This window comes from Physeter macrocephalus, chromosome 8 (assembly GCF_002837175.3).
Source record: "Physeter macrocephalus isolate SW-GA chromosome 8, ASM283717v5, whole genome shotgun sequence".
NCBI lineage: Eukaryota > Metazoa > Chordata > Mammalia > Artiodactyla > Physeteridae > Physeter > Physeter macrocephalus.
The window spans coordinates 4,318,025-4,335,437 of record NC_041221.1 but is presented as its reverse complement, the minus strand read 5'-3'; the positions used below and the strand labels follow the sequence as shown (position 1 = coordinate 4,335,437).

Genomic DNA, 17,413 nt, shown 5'->3' with positions numbered 1-17,413 from the left:
GAGAGCACTGGGGTTTGGGACATTTTATTTTGACATAATAAAAATTTTGGTATCTAATCCACAAATACCCAGAAAAAGCACAGGGAGAAATTAATTTTTCTCTGTCCCACTAAGAATAAAGAGCTATTGTAACTTGATAGTTTTAAGTTCTTTAAATAACAGCTCTGAATAGAAGAGTATATAGAAATGATATTTAAAAACTCAGGCATAAAAGAGTAAAACAGTTCATAGTTACAGAATGTTTGTACAGTGTTAGGCCTTTCTGGTTTATCTCCTTCACGCCTCCCAATTCTGCAGGATGGTACTATTGGCTCTGATTTACAGTCTACGGGCACTTGCTCAAGTAACCCTTAAGAGAGCTGCTCAAGTTCACAGAGCCAGTAAGTGCAAATACACTACAGCCCATCAACAATTCGCCTTCAGGTCTGTAGCTCCAAAGCCTGGGGAACCTGAAACAGGGCAGGTAGCATGGAAGCTGCTCCAGGTGAACACACCTCCCCCAGGGTGCTGTCCACACTCCGGTCTTCATCACTCAGTGCTTTCACTAACTATGCCAACCAAAACACCGAGGTGCTGTGAAAGGAAACTCATGTGTTGCTATTTCGTTTTCTGTGATTTTATCCACAGAATACAGTTTTTGCACTGATGATAATGTTTTAGTCTTTTTGTGAATATAGACTTTCAATGGTAAAGCAAGTGCCACAGTAACCAAACTGCCAGAAAAATATGAGATTAAGGACACACCTTACTATTCCATGTTATATTCTATTAAATGACTGTTTCTAAAGTTAATTTTCTGTAACTCTGAAGAAAAAAACCCAAATCAGTCTGTATTATTTGCTGAATATCAAGAAAACATTTATATTCTGTTAAAATCAAATATATTTCCCATTCATTTTAAGAAAAATCCAGTTAACTGTTGAAAAGAAAAGTAACATACCTCATCTACAGTGGAAGGAGGTTTACTTGATGGAAAGAACACGTAATTGATACATCTCAAGAGGACTTTCACAACATAAATGACAACAATGATAGAAAATAATGCAGTGCAAATTCCAGCTATAAGCCAGGTTTTGGAAGTATTTCCTAAAAACAAATAAATGGTGTTTAGCATCTATATAGGTTTTGACACACAAATACATTAAGACTGCTGACAGTTTGTGTGAAACAAATACAGCCACGTGAAAGGAAATATACATTCTATTAAATAATACCAACAATAACATAAAAAAATTCACAATTGAACTAATTAAGGGATTTCCACATAATAATTACATTAAGGATTATATAAAAAATTAAAATAGTCTCATTAAATTCTAAGAGTAATAATAAAAGGAAATTAATTATGCAGATGTGCATGAAATATAAAGCATGCAAAAACCACTGAACTAAGCTGAGTATTAAAAATATTTTCTAAAACTGGAAGGCTCAGCGTGAAGTACTCACACAGTTTATGAAGAAAATATTCTCTATATTTTTGTGGTAAAAAGGAAATATTTTACAATTTTCAATGAATTGGTTATTTTTATTAAGTCTTGTTACATTAAAAAAGAAAAGATACAATAAAAGATTCTGACCTGGTTTTGTTTTCTCACACACAGTATCACTAAAAACACTGCTTTTATTCCACTTGTCATTCTCAGTGAGTGCTCTGGCTTTCACACAGTATACAGTCAGCGATTTCAAGTTAGGAAAGGTAAAATCAGTTCTTTTCTCTACAACTTTTCTCTACAAAAAATAAGTAAATCATTGATAAAATTTAGAACCCCAAGAAATCATATAGGGAATATCTATTTTCTGAATTCCTTAAATAGTCAAGCTAAGATTGGCCTCTCCCAAACACTTAGTTGGTATATGTTTGAGAAATATAAATTTGTTTTGGACAACACATTATAACCAAACTCAAAAGTTAAACATGGCTGCTGCCAAAAAAAGAATACAATATGTTCCTAAGACGACTCTAATTTATTTTATAAGTACATGCTGATTTGGTTTAATCACCATCGTGTTATCTCTGTTTAGTGACAGAACAATTAAGTGCAGAGGTTCTGGCCTCAAACTGCCTGTATCAAGATATCACGCACAGCTACACGGCCTTAGGCAAGTTATTTAAGTTCCCTGGGCCCTACTCCCAGATCTGTAAAGTGAGGACAATTATTACTCCTATTTGTATTAGTCAGCTATTGCCACAATAATGTTGTATAACAAAACATTACAAGGCCAACAAAATAATGTTGTACAATGCTGTGTAACAAAACAGCCTGTGGCTCAAAAGATATTTGTTTTTCTTACTTGTGAGTGTCCCAAAGTGCTGGGGGAATGCTCACTGAGGCCGTGGATCAGGTTTAGGTCTGCTCCACAGTCTCCCATCCGCCTGGGGCCAGAGACCACGTGGAGCTTGCTTTCCTCTTGACAAATGGGAGAAGCATGCATGCGCACTTAAGGCCTCTGCTCACACCACATCCACTCCCATTCCACTGTTTACAGCCTAGTATCAGTGAGGCAGTAATGAATGGTCCATCCCAAGTATTTGCTGAATAGTAATTTAATCAATCAAACTGTCTCGCAGGGTTGAAGAATGATTGAGACGACTCATGTAAAATACTTAGCCCAGTACCTGATACATAATGAGTATTCAATAAGTTTAAGTTGTTATTACGATTGTAATTATTGATGTTACCCAGCATAGGATGGCCAAAAAAAAAAAAAAAGTTATTGAATCTACTATTTGTCAAGCAATGTGGTATGTATTTTCATATATTTTACCTCATTTTAAACCTTATAAACATCCTTTCAAAAAAAATTAAGTTACAATGTAATATGTATAAAATGGATAACTAATGAGAACCTGCTGTATAGCACAGGGAACTCCACTTCGCTGTACACTGGAAACTAACACAACAGTGTAAAACAACTATACCCCAATTAAAAAAAAAATTAAGTTACTATGACCACCACCACTTTAGAGGAGAGGAAACAAAGTTTTAGCAGTTAACCACCTTGCCTAAGGTTACACAATTTGGGGGCTTGAGACACAAATTTAGATCTTTCTGATCTAGGGATGACTGAAAACTAACCATAGTGCCCAATGGGGCTAAATTCTGCTATGGTTACAGAGTGTTCAGATAGTTAAAATGAAAGTAGCCAAGTGGCTGAAATTTTCTTAGATTTTCAACAGAAAATGAAGTTACAGAATTTACCAACTTATTTGCACAAGATTTTTAAAGGTTGATTCCTTGATTGTAATTCCACAGGGAAAAGTGATCTAGGAATAATGTGGATTATCTGATGTATATTAGCTTTGTCAGTGGTTTTTGAATTTTAGGGTTTAAACGAGTGTTTCTCAACACTTTTGTCATGACTACTCCCCTAAGGAGCCTTTCTAGACCATTTTTTCCTAATCCCTCCCCCTTTACAAAGTTGAATAAGATTTTGTTGGGCGAAGTTGAACACTCGAGGCAGGTTTTCCTCCTGGAGGGTCATGAACCACTGTAACAGCTAAGATTCTTTTGCGCCCTAAAAACCAATTTTTGCCCTCTTGGAGGTGCCTCACCCCCAGGGGATATCTGACAATATCTGGAGGTATTTGGGGTTGTCAGAACTGGGAGGGAGCGCTACAGGCATCTAGTGGGTAGTGGCCAACGGTATTGCTAGCCATCCTATAATGCACAAGGCAGCTCCCACAACAAAGAATCAGCCAACCCAAATGTCAATAGTGTTGAGAAACCCTGGTTCACGAGTACCTGAGAATCCTGTTAAAAATACAAATTTCTGAGTTCTACCCCCAGAGATTCTGAGTAGGAATAAGCTCAGGATCTGAATTTTTTTTTTTAAATAAATTTATTTATTTATGTTTGGCTGTGTTGGGTCTTTGTTTCTGTGCGAGGGCTTCCTCCAGTTGCGGCGACCGGGGGCCACTCTTCATCGCGGTGCGCGGGCCTCTCACTGTCGTAGCCTCCTCTCCCGTTGCAGAGCACAGGCTCCGGACGCACAGGCTCAGCGGCCATGGCCCACGGGCCCAGCCGCTCCGCGGCATGCGGGATCCTCCCAGACCGGGGCGCGAACCCGGTTCCCCTGCATCGGCAGGCGGACGCGCAACCACTGCGCCACCAGGGAAGCCCCAATCACATCGTCTTAAAGTTTAAAAATTTCTCTAGAATTTTAACTTCAAGCTTTGTTTACCCAAACCACAATTATAACGCTAAATTACAAACCTATACTACATAGTCTTTTTACCTCAGCATTTGAAGTGTTTTCCCGAAAAATAACTTCATAAATTAGCGGGTAAAGCTGGTTTACAGACTTGTTTTCAGACTCTTTTGGAGCACCGATAGAGACGTGCAGTGAGTCATCATTAACGGATTTCATGCTAATGACTGGAGGAAATATGATAGCTAGAAAAAATGTGTAAAGACACAAAGTTCAAATTAGACTAAAAAACAATTTTAAGAGCTCGCACCAAATTGGAGAATTACAATGTAAAGTAAAAACTATTGGCTTACTTTTCATTTCGGTATTAAACATTTTCTCTTCAGACCAAAACGATGTGTTATTTCCATTAGATGCTTGTACACGGATACGGTGAATTCCTTCTGGGAAAACATTCTGAGGAATCACACAGTGGGTAGTTTCGACATCTTCACAGTTTGGTATTTGTTTCCATTTGTCTGAATGACCCCCAGGAATCCTTTTTAAAAACTCACTTTTAAGACAAATAAATGTTTTTTATTCCAAACACATTAATTTAGTAAACATTTACTGAATACCTATAATACACCAGACACTCTGTTAGGGGTTAAGGTTATAGAGGTAAATGGTCCTCACCCTCAGGAAACTCACAGGATGGTGGAAGAGACATGTTCACAAATGAAAACCAAAGATCTTGCTCCAGAGTGTGATAAGGTAGTGGTGTGCTAGAGCTGGCTCGTACCGGTGCACAGAAACAACTGCTAAATTTTCAGGAATGCTGCCAGCTAGCTGTTAAATACAGCCATTGTTAAAAGTTAAGTTACATAAACTTACAAATAAATAAACTGTATTAAAAACGAAAGTAATAAATACTCAAAACTCATCCTGTCCTAATTATTTTCCTACATTTTATTATCTGTGCTCAAGGCTATTTACGTCTATCGTGCCTGTACGGCTGAAGCGCCGCGTGACGGAGGGCTTACCGTGCGTCTTCCCAAATGCATGTTCAGTGACATGCTGTTGGGAGCTTGACAGTGGCCATAATAGGAGTAGTTATATTATAAAAACTGGCAAATGCTACAGACAAGGCTTTTCCCTTCTGGAAAGCCAGCTGCTAAACGTACCAGCACACCTGTGGGTAAGTGCTGTATCAGAGATACACACCAGTGCCCTAAGAGCAAGTCTGCACAGAGTAAGACTGGGTCTAGAGAGGTTAAGTAAGCTGCTCAGAAACCAACAGCTCCAGGCATCTCAGTTCAAGCCTGGAACTGAAACAGCCTCCTGACTTGTCCCCTTGTCTGTCCTGTCTCCTTAGACCCACTGCACCACACACAATTTGGCCACCTTCACCCTCCTCAAACACAGGCCTCACGTTACCCACCCCTCAACACAAAATTCCCAAAGGCACTCAAATGCCTACAGGGCAGTCTGAGGCTAAGCCTAAGCTTATGCCATCCTAGTAATTCAATGTTCTCTCTCATTGCTCTCCCAGGCCCCAATGTTCTGCTACTCTCAAAGCAGGTCCTCCCTTCTTGTCGGCAAAATTCCAAACTGGCCCCCCAAATTCCTACCCGCTGGTGCACAAGCCCTTCGTGATCCCCTCTGCCTCAGTGTGGGCGGGATCCACGAACACTTGATTAGGTTACATTATTTGGCAAAGGTGAAGGGATCTTAGAAATGAAATCAAGGTCCCAAACCAGTTGACTTTGAGTTTATCAAATGAGAGCCTGACCTGGTCAGACGAGCCCTTTAAAAGAGGGTCTAGAGGACAGAGATTCTCTCTACTGATGGCCTCCAAGAAGCAGGGCACCATGAGCTCTGAAGCTGCAAGAAATGGATCCCGCCAACCACCACATGAGCTAAGGAGACAGCACGAGACAGCCTGTACGAGACAGCACCCCAGCTGACACCTGAACTGCAGCCTTGCGAGACCCCGAGCAGAGAACCCAGCTAAGCCACGCCTGGACTCCTGACCCAAGGTCACGGACAGATAATAAACAGTGTGTTTTAAGCTGCTAAGTTTGTGGTAGTTTGTTACAGAGCAATGGGAAATGAACACCTCCTCGTTACCCCAACCTAATTTTGCCTCTTCATATCCTGAGCTTTCCCGTGTGTAGCCCCAGCCTGGGATGCCCTCTGTCGTCATTTAAAAATATGTGACTCAGCACTCAAGGCCTGGTTCACACTGCGTCTCCTTCCAGAGGGCTTCTTTGGTCTCTCCAGCCCCATCCACCTTTACATTTCTGACTTCTGTAACCCTTGTAATCTGTACTCCACTCCTCAGTCCTAAATCACATTTTGCTATGCAAAGGCAGATAACTGCTTCGTATTTCTAGCACCATGTGTTTTATTCTGCTGTACCTTTATGATTCCTTCAGTGCTTTGTACAGTGTTCTAAGTACCCAAAAGAAACTTAGAGACCAGCCATCAGAAACCCCCATTCCTGTCTAGTCTGTGGCCCTACTGTTTAACATGCTTTTGAAAGTGAAGAATACATAAAAGACTCCTGTACAGTTTCCTGATCAGTGTGTGTGTGTGTGTGTGTGTGTGTGTGTGTGTGTGTGTCTTTGTGTGTATGTATATATATCTGTAAGGGCGTGTATGACATGAATGCGTTTATTATACAAACTGTTATTGCTTCGAAACTAACACCAAAGGGTTGAAAGTAATCGATCAAAGCAGTGTTGACTTCCCTTTTCCTTCATTTTTTCTGTGTCTTTCTAGTCTCTTTCTTCTCACTCTTCCTTTCCTGCTTTACCTATACTTGCCTTTGGTCCCTCTATCCCTCTGTCCTCAGTGTCTCTTTCCTTCCTGTCCCTTTTCTCCCCATAGTCCACGTCACCTTCCACTTGATTATCCTCTTGTCTTCTCCCTCTCTACTTATCCCCTACAGTTTTCCAACTAGTATAAACTATATGCAGTCCTCTTCCACTCATGTGGTGCTAAGCTTCACGCATATCTGGCTGGTCTCTACTCAATCACATAGAGCACAGTTCTCTCCAACTCTCTTAATTTCCCACTAAAGTAATCACTAAAAAATCTGCCAAAGCCACTAAAATAATCAAGACAATGGGAAGGCTAACTTGAATTGAACACGACAGAGTGACTGGACTCAGATCATTTCAAGGACTCATGGAAGAAGTGGGTTCTGAAGAAGAGACCACGGCCATGTGTCAAGTATTCCAGATTGAGGAAATAGCACATGCAACTAGAATCACACGTTTAAAAAAAAAAAAAAAAAAAAAGAGAGCCGGTAAGAACACTAGATATTATTAGAATATACCCATTTTACAACAAGTGAAGAAACTGAGGCCCAAAGAAGTTAAGTGATTAGCTCAATGACATCCTGGGACTAGAATTAAACACTCCAGTTCCAGTATATCACAACCACCTTTCCATCAGGCCACATGTGTGCATGGAGCAGCAGGTGGCTGAAGCAGAGTGAAAAGAAACCTAACAAACTGGGCAAAACAAACTACAAAAGGACATTTATGGAATAGAACTTACTGGGACCACTGAGCTCGAAAAGTCGTGTTTTCATATGCATAATCCCATTTAAGAACATAGACCTGATTTTCAGCATCGATTTGTATATTTTCTGGTGAAGGCACTTTATGTTTCTCTAGAAGACAAAGAGCACACAAAAAAAACACACACGTTTTCTCTAGGGAGATGACAGATGGCTAGAATTCCGAACAGCATGAGCAAGAAGATAAAAGGCTTGCGTTTTATCATAATGACGTAACAGCTAAATAAGTTATGGTGTATATTCACACAAGGGAATACTACATAGCCATTTAAAAGAATGTAATAGATCTATATGTGCCAACATAAAAAGAGAGCCTCAATATATTGGGTTAAACAAGCAAGTTTAAAATATATCTGGCAGGACCTTATTTTTTAATTTAAAAGACAAAACCCCCAAAACTGTAAGTCCAAGTATATACTTATATAAGCCCTGAAAAAAGTATGAAAGGTTGTATACAGACTGCTGGTGATATCCCTGGTAAATGGAATTGGGGGTCAGGAGGCAGGACAGGAAACCTTTAAACCCTTCTATACTGTTTGATTTTAAAAACAAAGCATATTAAACTTATAATTAAAATAATAAATCCAAGCTCCTGCCCTTAAACCTTAATTGTTGGCAAGATGTCACTGATTAAATTTCATATTTTAACATTTCATCTATAAAAAGGTAAACTTTTTGGAAGACTAACTGTTCTTCTAGCAACTACCTCCCTTTCTTGTGGATTTTGAATAAAAATTTTTCATTAGAAAAATCCAAGATCCACCACTCCCCGCCACTCTTCACCGCTAAATTTTCTAATTTTCATTAGAAAATACTTGGATTTTATGCAAAATTTTCATTACTATTTACTTGAGACAAAAATCCCAAATAACATTTGTTGCTTACGTAAATGCTGTTAGAATGCTTTTGTTTTAATGTCTATTAAACCATCACATAAGATTTAGCAACTATTGGATAAATGCCAAAATTAATAGGTTGCCAATTTATATACATAGTTATTGAATCTGAAGCAAGACTTCCTCACCTGTGGTGTTTATACAATACACTGGACTATAGACACCAACTCTTCTTGGTGAACGTAGTTCTGCTTTAACTTTTAAACAATAAGTAGTCTCTGGTGAGAGTTTATAAATTTTATCTCTGGAATAAACAGTTTCAGTCCTTTCCTATAATTAAAAAAAAAAAGAAGTCTGTTCTTTAAAAAAGTAAAAAGTCAAGTTTTAGAATTAATTCATGTCATTCTTCTCTCACATCAAACAAAGATAAAAATAATGCTTACTTCTAGACTTGAAGAGTTTTTCCAGATAACTAAGCTGTATGTAAAGCTGGAATGATCCATAGCCCACATGATACTATCTTTTGTCCCAGGAGGAGACATGTTTATTATTATTGCCTTATCTTCAGCTTCTAAATGTACATCTGGAGGACCAATCTGAGCTGTAAAAATAAAAACATTTACTATATAAGTTCACTAATACAAGCCAAAACATTCATACAACAAACAATTCTAAGCACTTAATATGTGTCTGGCATATAAAATGGAGAAAATCCCTCATGGAGCTTACACTTTAGTGAGGGATGTGGCCAAAAATCCCAAATAAACAAATGCATATAATGTTATAAGGTCATGTGTGCTATAAGAAAAAATGAAGTAACATAAAGGGACAGAGAATGGCAACAAGAGCTGTTTCAGGTAAGTTAGTGAGGAGAAGGCTCCCCGAGACGTTTGAGCTGAGACCTGAACAAGGTGAGGGAGTCAGTCATGCAAGTGTCAAGGGGAAAAGCATCCCCAGCTGAGGGGGCACCAAGGGCAGAGCCCCTGAGATGGGAATGTGCTCACCATTTTCAAGAGACAGTAGGGGGCGCTCGAATGGCTGAGTGGTAGAAAACGAGATCAGAGAGGCAGCTAGAAGCCAGGTAACAGGCAGAACTGTAGTCTGAGTCTGTAGTCTCTGGAGGACTGCTGAGACCTGATTCACATCCGGGAAAGATCACCCTCGTTGATGTGTAAGGAAGCAGGGAAGCTACTGCAGCAGTTCGAGTGACAAATGAAAGTGTCCTGGCAAAGGCTGGTAGCAGGGGTGGAAGTGAGAAGGGATCCAATTCAGGATATACTTTGAAGGTTGATCACTCAGAATTTGTTGATGGACTGGATGTTGCATGAGAGAAAGAGATGCCAAAGGTGATGCCAGGGCTCTTGGCCTCAGCAAATAAATAGGTGATGTCATTAACAGAGATGAAAAACACTGCAAGAAGAGCAGGTCTGGAGGGGGAAAATCAAGAGCTCTGTTTGGCCATTTTAAATTTGAGACGACTTATAGACCTCGAAGTAGAGATGCTGAATTAGAGAGCTGGTGATATGAGTCTAAGGTAAGGGGGAGGAATGGGGCTGGAGAGATATAATTTGGGGAGTCAAGAGCACAGATGATGTTGAAAGCCATACGATTCCTGGCGGAAGGTGCGTAGGAGAAGAGGTTCAAGGACCAAGCCCTGCAGACTGAGCCCTGCAGCTGTCCAACATTTAAATGTCTGGGGGATGAGAAGAAACTGACAAAGGAGCAACCAAGGAGCAGGAGGAGAGCCAGGAAAGAGCAGTGCCCTAGAGATCAGAGATGGAAGGGTTTCAAGAAGAAGGGAGTGGTGATCACGCTGATGGCACAGGGGAACTGGGCCAGAAGACAGGGAATCCACTAGGCATTGTGGAGGTCACGGTGACCTTGGCAAGAGTAGTTTTAGGGTAGTGATGGGGAACAAAGCTCAAATGGAGAGGGCTGAAGAGGGAGTAGGAGGAAAAGTGTACAGAGAGGGGGTACAGATCATTCTTGTGTGAGTTTTGGTATAGGGCAGTGGTTCTCAAACTGTTTGGTCTTGGGACCCCTTTACACTCTTAGAGAAACTGAGGGTCCTAAAGAGCTTTTGTTTACATGGGCTATGTCATTGAATATTTAGCATATTAAACATTAAAACTGATAAAAATTTAAAATATCTATCAATTCATTAAAAAATAGTAATGATAAAACCCACTACGTAATAAAAAATATTTGTGATAAAAATGACTATATTTCCCAAAACAAACAAGCCAAAAAGCTTAGTGAGGAAAGTGGTACTATTTCACACTTTGTTCAAATCTCTTTAATGTCTGGCTTACTAAAGAAGGCAGCTGTGTCTCACACCTACTTCTGCATTCAGTCAGTCACCATTTCACATCAAACAGCCTCTAGAAAACTCGAGTACATTCACGAGAGAATGAAAATGAAAAAGACAAGTAAGTCTTAGAATTATTAAGAAAATAGTTTGGACTTTATAGACCTCCTGAAAGGGTCTTGGAGACCACACTTTGAGAACAACCACTATAGCAGCGGTCCCCAACCTTTTTGGCACCAGGGACCAGTTTTGTGGAAGACAATATTTCCACGGATTGCGGGGGGCGGCGATGATGAGGGGAGATGGTTCAGGCGGTAATGCAAGCGGCGGGGAGTGGTGAGGAGCGGTGGGGGCGGTGAAGAGCGGGGGGACAGTGGGGAGCGGGGGGAGCGGTGGGGAGCAGTGGGGAGTGGCAGATGAAGCTTCACTCGCTCAGCCAACACTCACGACACTCACCTCCTGCTGCGCAGCCCAGGGTGGAAGGGGTGGTTTGGGGACCCCTGCACCGTAGGGAAAGCAGGAAGGAGATACCGGTTTAAGGGAATCCTTGTTTGCTTGTTTGTTTTTAAAGATGGGAGACTTTACATCATGCAAATGAATGGGCTTGGGAAGAGAGCTGTTCTGGTAATATTTAATAAAGAATACAATGTAATTCAGCTGGCAACTTCTTACCTTTTTGAAATGGTATAAATGGCTTAACCTCATGCCATTGAGAAGTGTTGTTTCCTTTTTCTGCTCTTATGCGCAATTCAATTTTTTCATAAACATTTTTAAGCTTGACTGAAGAAAAGTTGCATTCGGTACTAGTAATATGCTGACACCCAGGCAATTTCTTCCAATTATCCATCCCTGGTCTTCAAGATAAAAAAGCAAATGAATGAATGAACATTATAAATACAAGAGTGACAAACATGTTTTCTATTTACATTAACATTATAAAGCTAGTGTAAGTAGTTATTTCTTCTACTTGAGTTAATGTCCTGACAATATTTTTGTGTGTTAACATTCTACTCTTTTTCAATACATATATACCAAGTTATTATTTATACAATGGAATAATTCTGACATATAGTTAACTTTTTAAAGTAAAAAATCCTAATGCGTTAGGATTTCAAAGAAGCAGAGAAAGAAAGAACCCATAAGATAAAAGTGGACTTACTGTTGGCTTTGTTAAAGATAGTTGTGTGATTTTTGGCCAACTACTTTGTATTCTGGATCCTCTCTTCCTTACTGAAAATTTGGGAAGTGGATTTGATGATTCCCTTCTGACCTCTTCCTATGAAGAGATTTACTAACCCTAAGGAAGACCTCAGAATCAGTATGGTTTGAGAATTTCCTCTGCTCTTCTCAAAACCAAATCATTCCTTCTGCATACTGATCTCTATAATTCCTTTGTTACATGACTAGAAACAAAGAACTTAAAATGTTAACATAAACTAACAAACTTCTCAGTGTGGATTTAGTCCATTAAAAAGTTTGAGTGATATTAGATTTTTTTTTAAGCACGTGAAGAAATTAAGTTGGCACAGAGTGCCTTAAACAGAAAGGACATGTTGCTACAAAGGGGACAGGAGGCTGAAGTGAAGGTGAGGGACAGAAAACAAACATTAGATTTCAAATTTTTTGCCTGTGGTAAGCCCTGTCTGCCTTAAACCAAAGAGAGAAACTATCCTCTGATAAGGCATTTTTGTCAAGCCTAATTCATAGGTCTAGCACTAGCTGATTTTTATTTTTTGGGTAATATTGTAGACCTCATTTTAAAGATGCTAAAGCATGTTTATTTTTTTTAAATTAATTTATTTTTAAAAATATTTATTTATTTGGCTGCACCGGGTCTTAGTTGTGGCACTGGGGATCTTCACTGCAGCATGCGGGATCTTTTCTTTGTTTTTAGTTGCGGCATGCGGGCTCTTAGTTGCGGCATGCATGTGGGATCTAGTTTCCTGACCAGCGATTGAACCCCCTTATACTGGGAGCACGCAGTCTTAACCACTGGACCACCAGGGAAGTCCCTAAAGCGTCTTTAATAAAAAGCTAAGGATGCTCTTTATTAAAAGCTAATAGAAATTAGGGATGATATCTAAATAATGTTTGTGCTGACTCCAATTCAAGTCTACCTTATTTTTCAAAAAAGAAACATCTTTAAAAAGTTACCGGGACTTCCCTGGTGGCACAGTGGTTAAGAATCCGCCTGCCCATGCAGGGGACAAGGGTTCGATCCCTGGTCCGGGAAGATCCCACATGCCATGGAGCAACTAAGCCTGCGAGCCACAACTACCGAGGCTGCGTGCCGCAACTACTGAAGCCCGCGCACCTAGAGCCTGTGCTCCGCAACAAGAGAAGCCACCGCAATGAGAAGCCCGTGCACCGCAATGAAGAATAGCCCACGCTCGCTGCAACTGGAGAAAGCCCGCGTGGGGCAACGAAGACCCAACACAGCCAAAAAAAAAAAAAAAGTTACCAATAATATACACTACCATATACACTTCATTCCTGGCGAGTTTCCCCTTCTTTACCTATCTGAGCTTTGAGATTAGAGTTGGCATTAATAATACCTTGATTTAAATGCAAATCTTCCTGAGAAACTCCTCCACAACAGAATCTATTTTTTTAAAAATCCAGACTTAAAAATCGAAACCAAAAATTCAGATCGTTTTTCCCCTCAAATGTCATTTATTAGAAAATATAATTCCAGAGAAATTAGGAGATTAAGGAAGTCTGGGAAGTGGGTACGGTACACAGACCTCTTTAAATCAGGTGCATAGAAGGTCAAAATAAAATGAGCTCCAGGCAAAAAGCCAGTAAAGCATTTCTGGTCCATTTATATGGAGAACTTTTATTATACTCAACAGAAAACCTTATAAAAAATTTAAAACTAAGCCTTGATATGGTTTCAACCCACCCTCACTCTTTACATCTGTCTTTCCTGCTCCAGGAGATACAGTTGCCCACTCTATTACAACTGCTTTTGCATGTAAGGGAGCTACTGCAATGGTAGCTACTTTTATATTTTCTTAAAAACAAGAACAAACTTTATTGTATATACAGTGTTTAGATCACAACAGAAATATAACTTGAAAATAAATGTGTAACCAATAGAAAATTCATTTCATAAAACCAGTTTCATAATAAAACTTCATGCCATCTTTGTCTCTCCTATTCACTAATGTATTCCGAGTACCCAGAAGAGTGTTTGGCATAAAAGGCATTCAATGTTTGTTGAATGAAGACTGCACACTACATACGTCATAATACATTTTATTTATTTTAAATAAATAAATTCATTTATTTAGTTAATTAATTTATTTTTATTTTTGGCTGTGTTGGGTCTTTGCTGCTGCGCGTGGGCTTTCTCTAGTTGCAGCGAGCGGGGGCTATTCTTCATTGCGGTACGCGGGCTTCTCATTGCGGTGGCTTCTCCTGTTGCGGTGCATGGGCTCTAGGCACGCGGGCTTCAGTAGTTGTGGCACGGGGGCTCAGTAGTTGTGGCTCGTGGGCTCTAGAGCGCAGGCTCAGTAGTTGTGACGCATGGGCTTAGCTGCCCCACGGCATGTGGGATCTTCCCGGACCAGGGCTCAAACCTGTGCCCCCTACATTGGCAGGTGGATTCTTAACCCACTGTGCCACCAGGGAAGTCCCCATAATATGTTTTAGATATAAGTCACAAACACTGACATCTTAGATAAGCATATGTTCTACAAGCACTGGTATCCCAGTAGCTTATTTATGTGTCTGTGTATCATTTATCACCAGTGATATGTCTAATGTTCTGAGAAACACCAAATGGAAAAAAATATCTGTCCGCTGCTGACATTAACTACACTTTGGCTGATCACGTTCTCTGCACCACTGTTATGCGCACTTGATACACAACTGTGCAACACTCACAATAGCCTTCCGAGTTAAATGCTTCATCACTGGGGTGTCCCAGGCCAGTCTGCCTGGGACTGTCCTGGTTTAAGCTTATTGTTCCAGCTTATCTAAAATCAAGTGCTTCTGTTCACTCTCAGAAGTATCCTGGTTTGAATGATAAATTACATATGATCATACTAATTTTTTATCTTTACTTAACAGATAAGGAAACTGTGACAGAGAGAATAAGTAGCAGAGGATGGATTTAAACCCAAGCAGCCTGGCTCAAGTTCATATAACACTACACCACACTAACTGCTAAACTGGCTCCCCAAACTTGTGACCTGGCATGTTCTTACAAGGCAATTGTTTATAAAGCTAGCAGAACAGAATAGAGAAAGAACACACTGAAATAGTGCATTGGATACTAAAGTCAGAACCAACAGATTATCATGAACTGGAGAATTTAGTAGAAGTGACAGAACGTGTGAAGGAACAAGAACACGAGAGCACTGTCTATGGCTCTGTTCTTTATTACAAGGGTAATTTTATTCTATTTTATTTACTTATTTATATTTATTTATTTTTAAATTAAATTTAATTTTTTTTGTGGCTACACTGGGTCTTCATTGCTGCACGCGGGCTCTCTCTAGTTGTGGCGAGCGGGGGCTACTCTTTCTTGCGGTGTGGGGCTTCTCATTGTGGTGGCTTCTCTTGTTGCGGAGCACAGGCTCTAGGCATGTGGGCTTCAGTAGTTGTGGCGCACGGGCTCAGTTGCTCCGCGGCATGTGGGATCTTCCCGGACCAGCGCTCGAAACCATGTCCCCTACATTGGCAGGCAGATTCTTAACCACTGTGCCACCAGGGAAGCCCCTACAAGGGTAATTTTAAATAAAGGAATCTGAAATAATCTCTATTATACCTAAAATAGTTGTTTCAAAACAACATTCTGAACTAAGGCAAAGAACAAATTTGGTAACAAAACTCAAAGTTCAATTTAAAGAAAATCTCTACAGATGAAAACTGTTAAATTATCAGCTCTGAGAAAAACCACGTGTGTGTGTGTGTGTGTGTGTGTGTGTGTGTGTGCATACATATATATGGTTGACCCTTGAGCAACACGGGTTTGAACTGTGTGAGCCCACTTACACGCAGATTTCTTTCAACAAATACACGTCACAGCACTACACAATCTAGGGTTGGTTGAATCCACAGATGCGTAACCGCAGATATGGAGGGCCTACTGTAAAGTTATACTCAGACTTCCGACTCCACGGGACAGGGGTGGGGTGGGGTGACCATCCCTAACCCCCGCCATTGTTCAAGGGTCAACTGTACATACACACACACACACAAATTACTACCTATCAAATGAAGAACAACCGGGCTGTGGTTGAAGTGGTGGAATCCTGGTTCTAGAGGTCCTACGCCCTGTTTCTTCACTGCCTGATTCCCTGCCTGCTCTTTCTTGGACAGGGATCATGGTTAGCAGACAGGGTCCCAGAACCCAGAGCAAAGTACCATACTTCCTGAGCAGTATTTCCTTCTGTAATCCCTTCGTCCACAACTCCTTGTCTGCCTACCCTCTTGGCAATCATTAAGTAGAAAGTTAGCACTAGGGAAGAGGCAGAAACACCAGAAACGCTGAGTCTGTGGGAAGGCAGGGTCCAATCTACTGATGTTTATAAAGTGTATCTAGAATTAAAACTTCGTGTATGATGGAGACAAGAGGAAAGCCTGACCACAGAAGCCTATTCCAAGACCGTGGCTAGGCCTTTAGGGGCACTCTCCCATATCCTCAAGGTATGCTCTGGTCAGCCCCTAATTTATATTTAAAGAAGATGGAGCATACAGAACAGAGAAGGTATGGCTGTGGACTACAGAAGTTGTCTGCTAGCCTTATCCCCAAAATCTCTTGCTTCAATACCCAAAGATGAGTTTGACTGAGTCTCTATTTGTAGAAATGAAGTTATAAATATTATGCAAAATAGCCATACATTTTCTTTAAAAAAATGGAAAAACCAAATGTTTCCTAAATCTGAAAGAAAAATTTATGGTGTTCAAATGGTAAAAATTATTCAGCAAACCAATAAGTAGAGTAACGTACATTTTATACTCTGCTGAAAAAGTGACATTCCTGACAGACTCACTGCTGCTGTTCCACTTCAGGGTAAAGTTGTCATCAATGATGCAGACACTGCCATTTTCAGGAGATTTTAGATTTGTTCCCCCTGTCAAGGCAATAAGAAAGAAGATAGTTATACATACATACATATATACATACTATAGATATTTTATATATTTTAAAATGTTAGTCTTCACATCACTGATTGGAGAATGAATACATTTAAATATAAAATATAAAAGCTAAGTATATAAAAAAATCTAAAAAAACCTAGTGCTTGCTCTCAGCATGGGGAGGCTGCTAATTATTTCTATCTCTGCATTCGAGAGAGTTGGAAAATGGTTGAGTTTTAAAAATCTATAAAAAGCAAACATTATATATCAATTATATCTCAATAAAGGTAGAAAAAATAAATCATAAAAAGGTAAGCATTGTTTTTTTTTTTTTTTTTTTTTTTTTTTGTGGTACGCGGGCCTCACACTTGTGTGGCCTCTCCCGTTGCGGAGCACAGGCTCCGGACGGGCAGGCTCAGCGGCCATGGCTCATGGGCCCAGCCACTCCGCGGCACGTGGGAT

General features: G+C 40.1%; 1 protein-coding gene across 1 annotated transcript in view; it reads right to left on the bottom strand.

Annotated features, from left to right (window-relative positions):
- Positions 1–17,413, bottom strand: part of IFNAR1 (interferon alpha and beta receptor subunit 1) — a 29,200-nt gene that overhangs the window by 6,893 nt on the left and 4,894 nt on the right. Inside the window, exons 2-10 of the mRNA XM_007115927.4 lie at positions 16,821–16,944; positions 11,534–11,715; positions 8,997–9,154; positions 8,742–8,883; positions 7,696–7,810; positions 4,503–4,702; positions 4,237–4,394; positions 1,578–1,728; positions 941–1,086 (exon numbers count right to left, since the gene is read on the bottom strand). Of these exons, the coding sequence (XP_007115989.1) occupies positions 941–1,086; positions 1,578–1,728; positions 4,237–4,394; positions 4,503–4,702; positions 7,696–7,810; positions 8,742–8,883; positions 8,997–9,154; positions 11,534–11,715; positions 16,821–16,944 (1,376 nt within the window). The remainder of the gene's footprint in view (positions 1–940; positions 1,087–1,577; positions 1,729–4,236; positions 4,395–4,502; positions 4,703–7,695; positions 7,811–8,741; positions 8,884–8,996; positions 9,155–11,533; positions 11,716–16,820; positions 16,945–17,413) is intronic.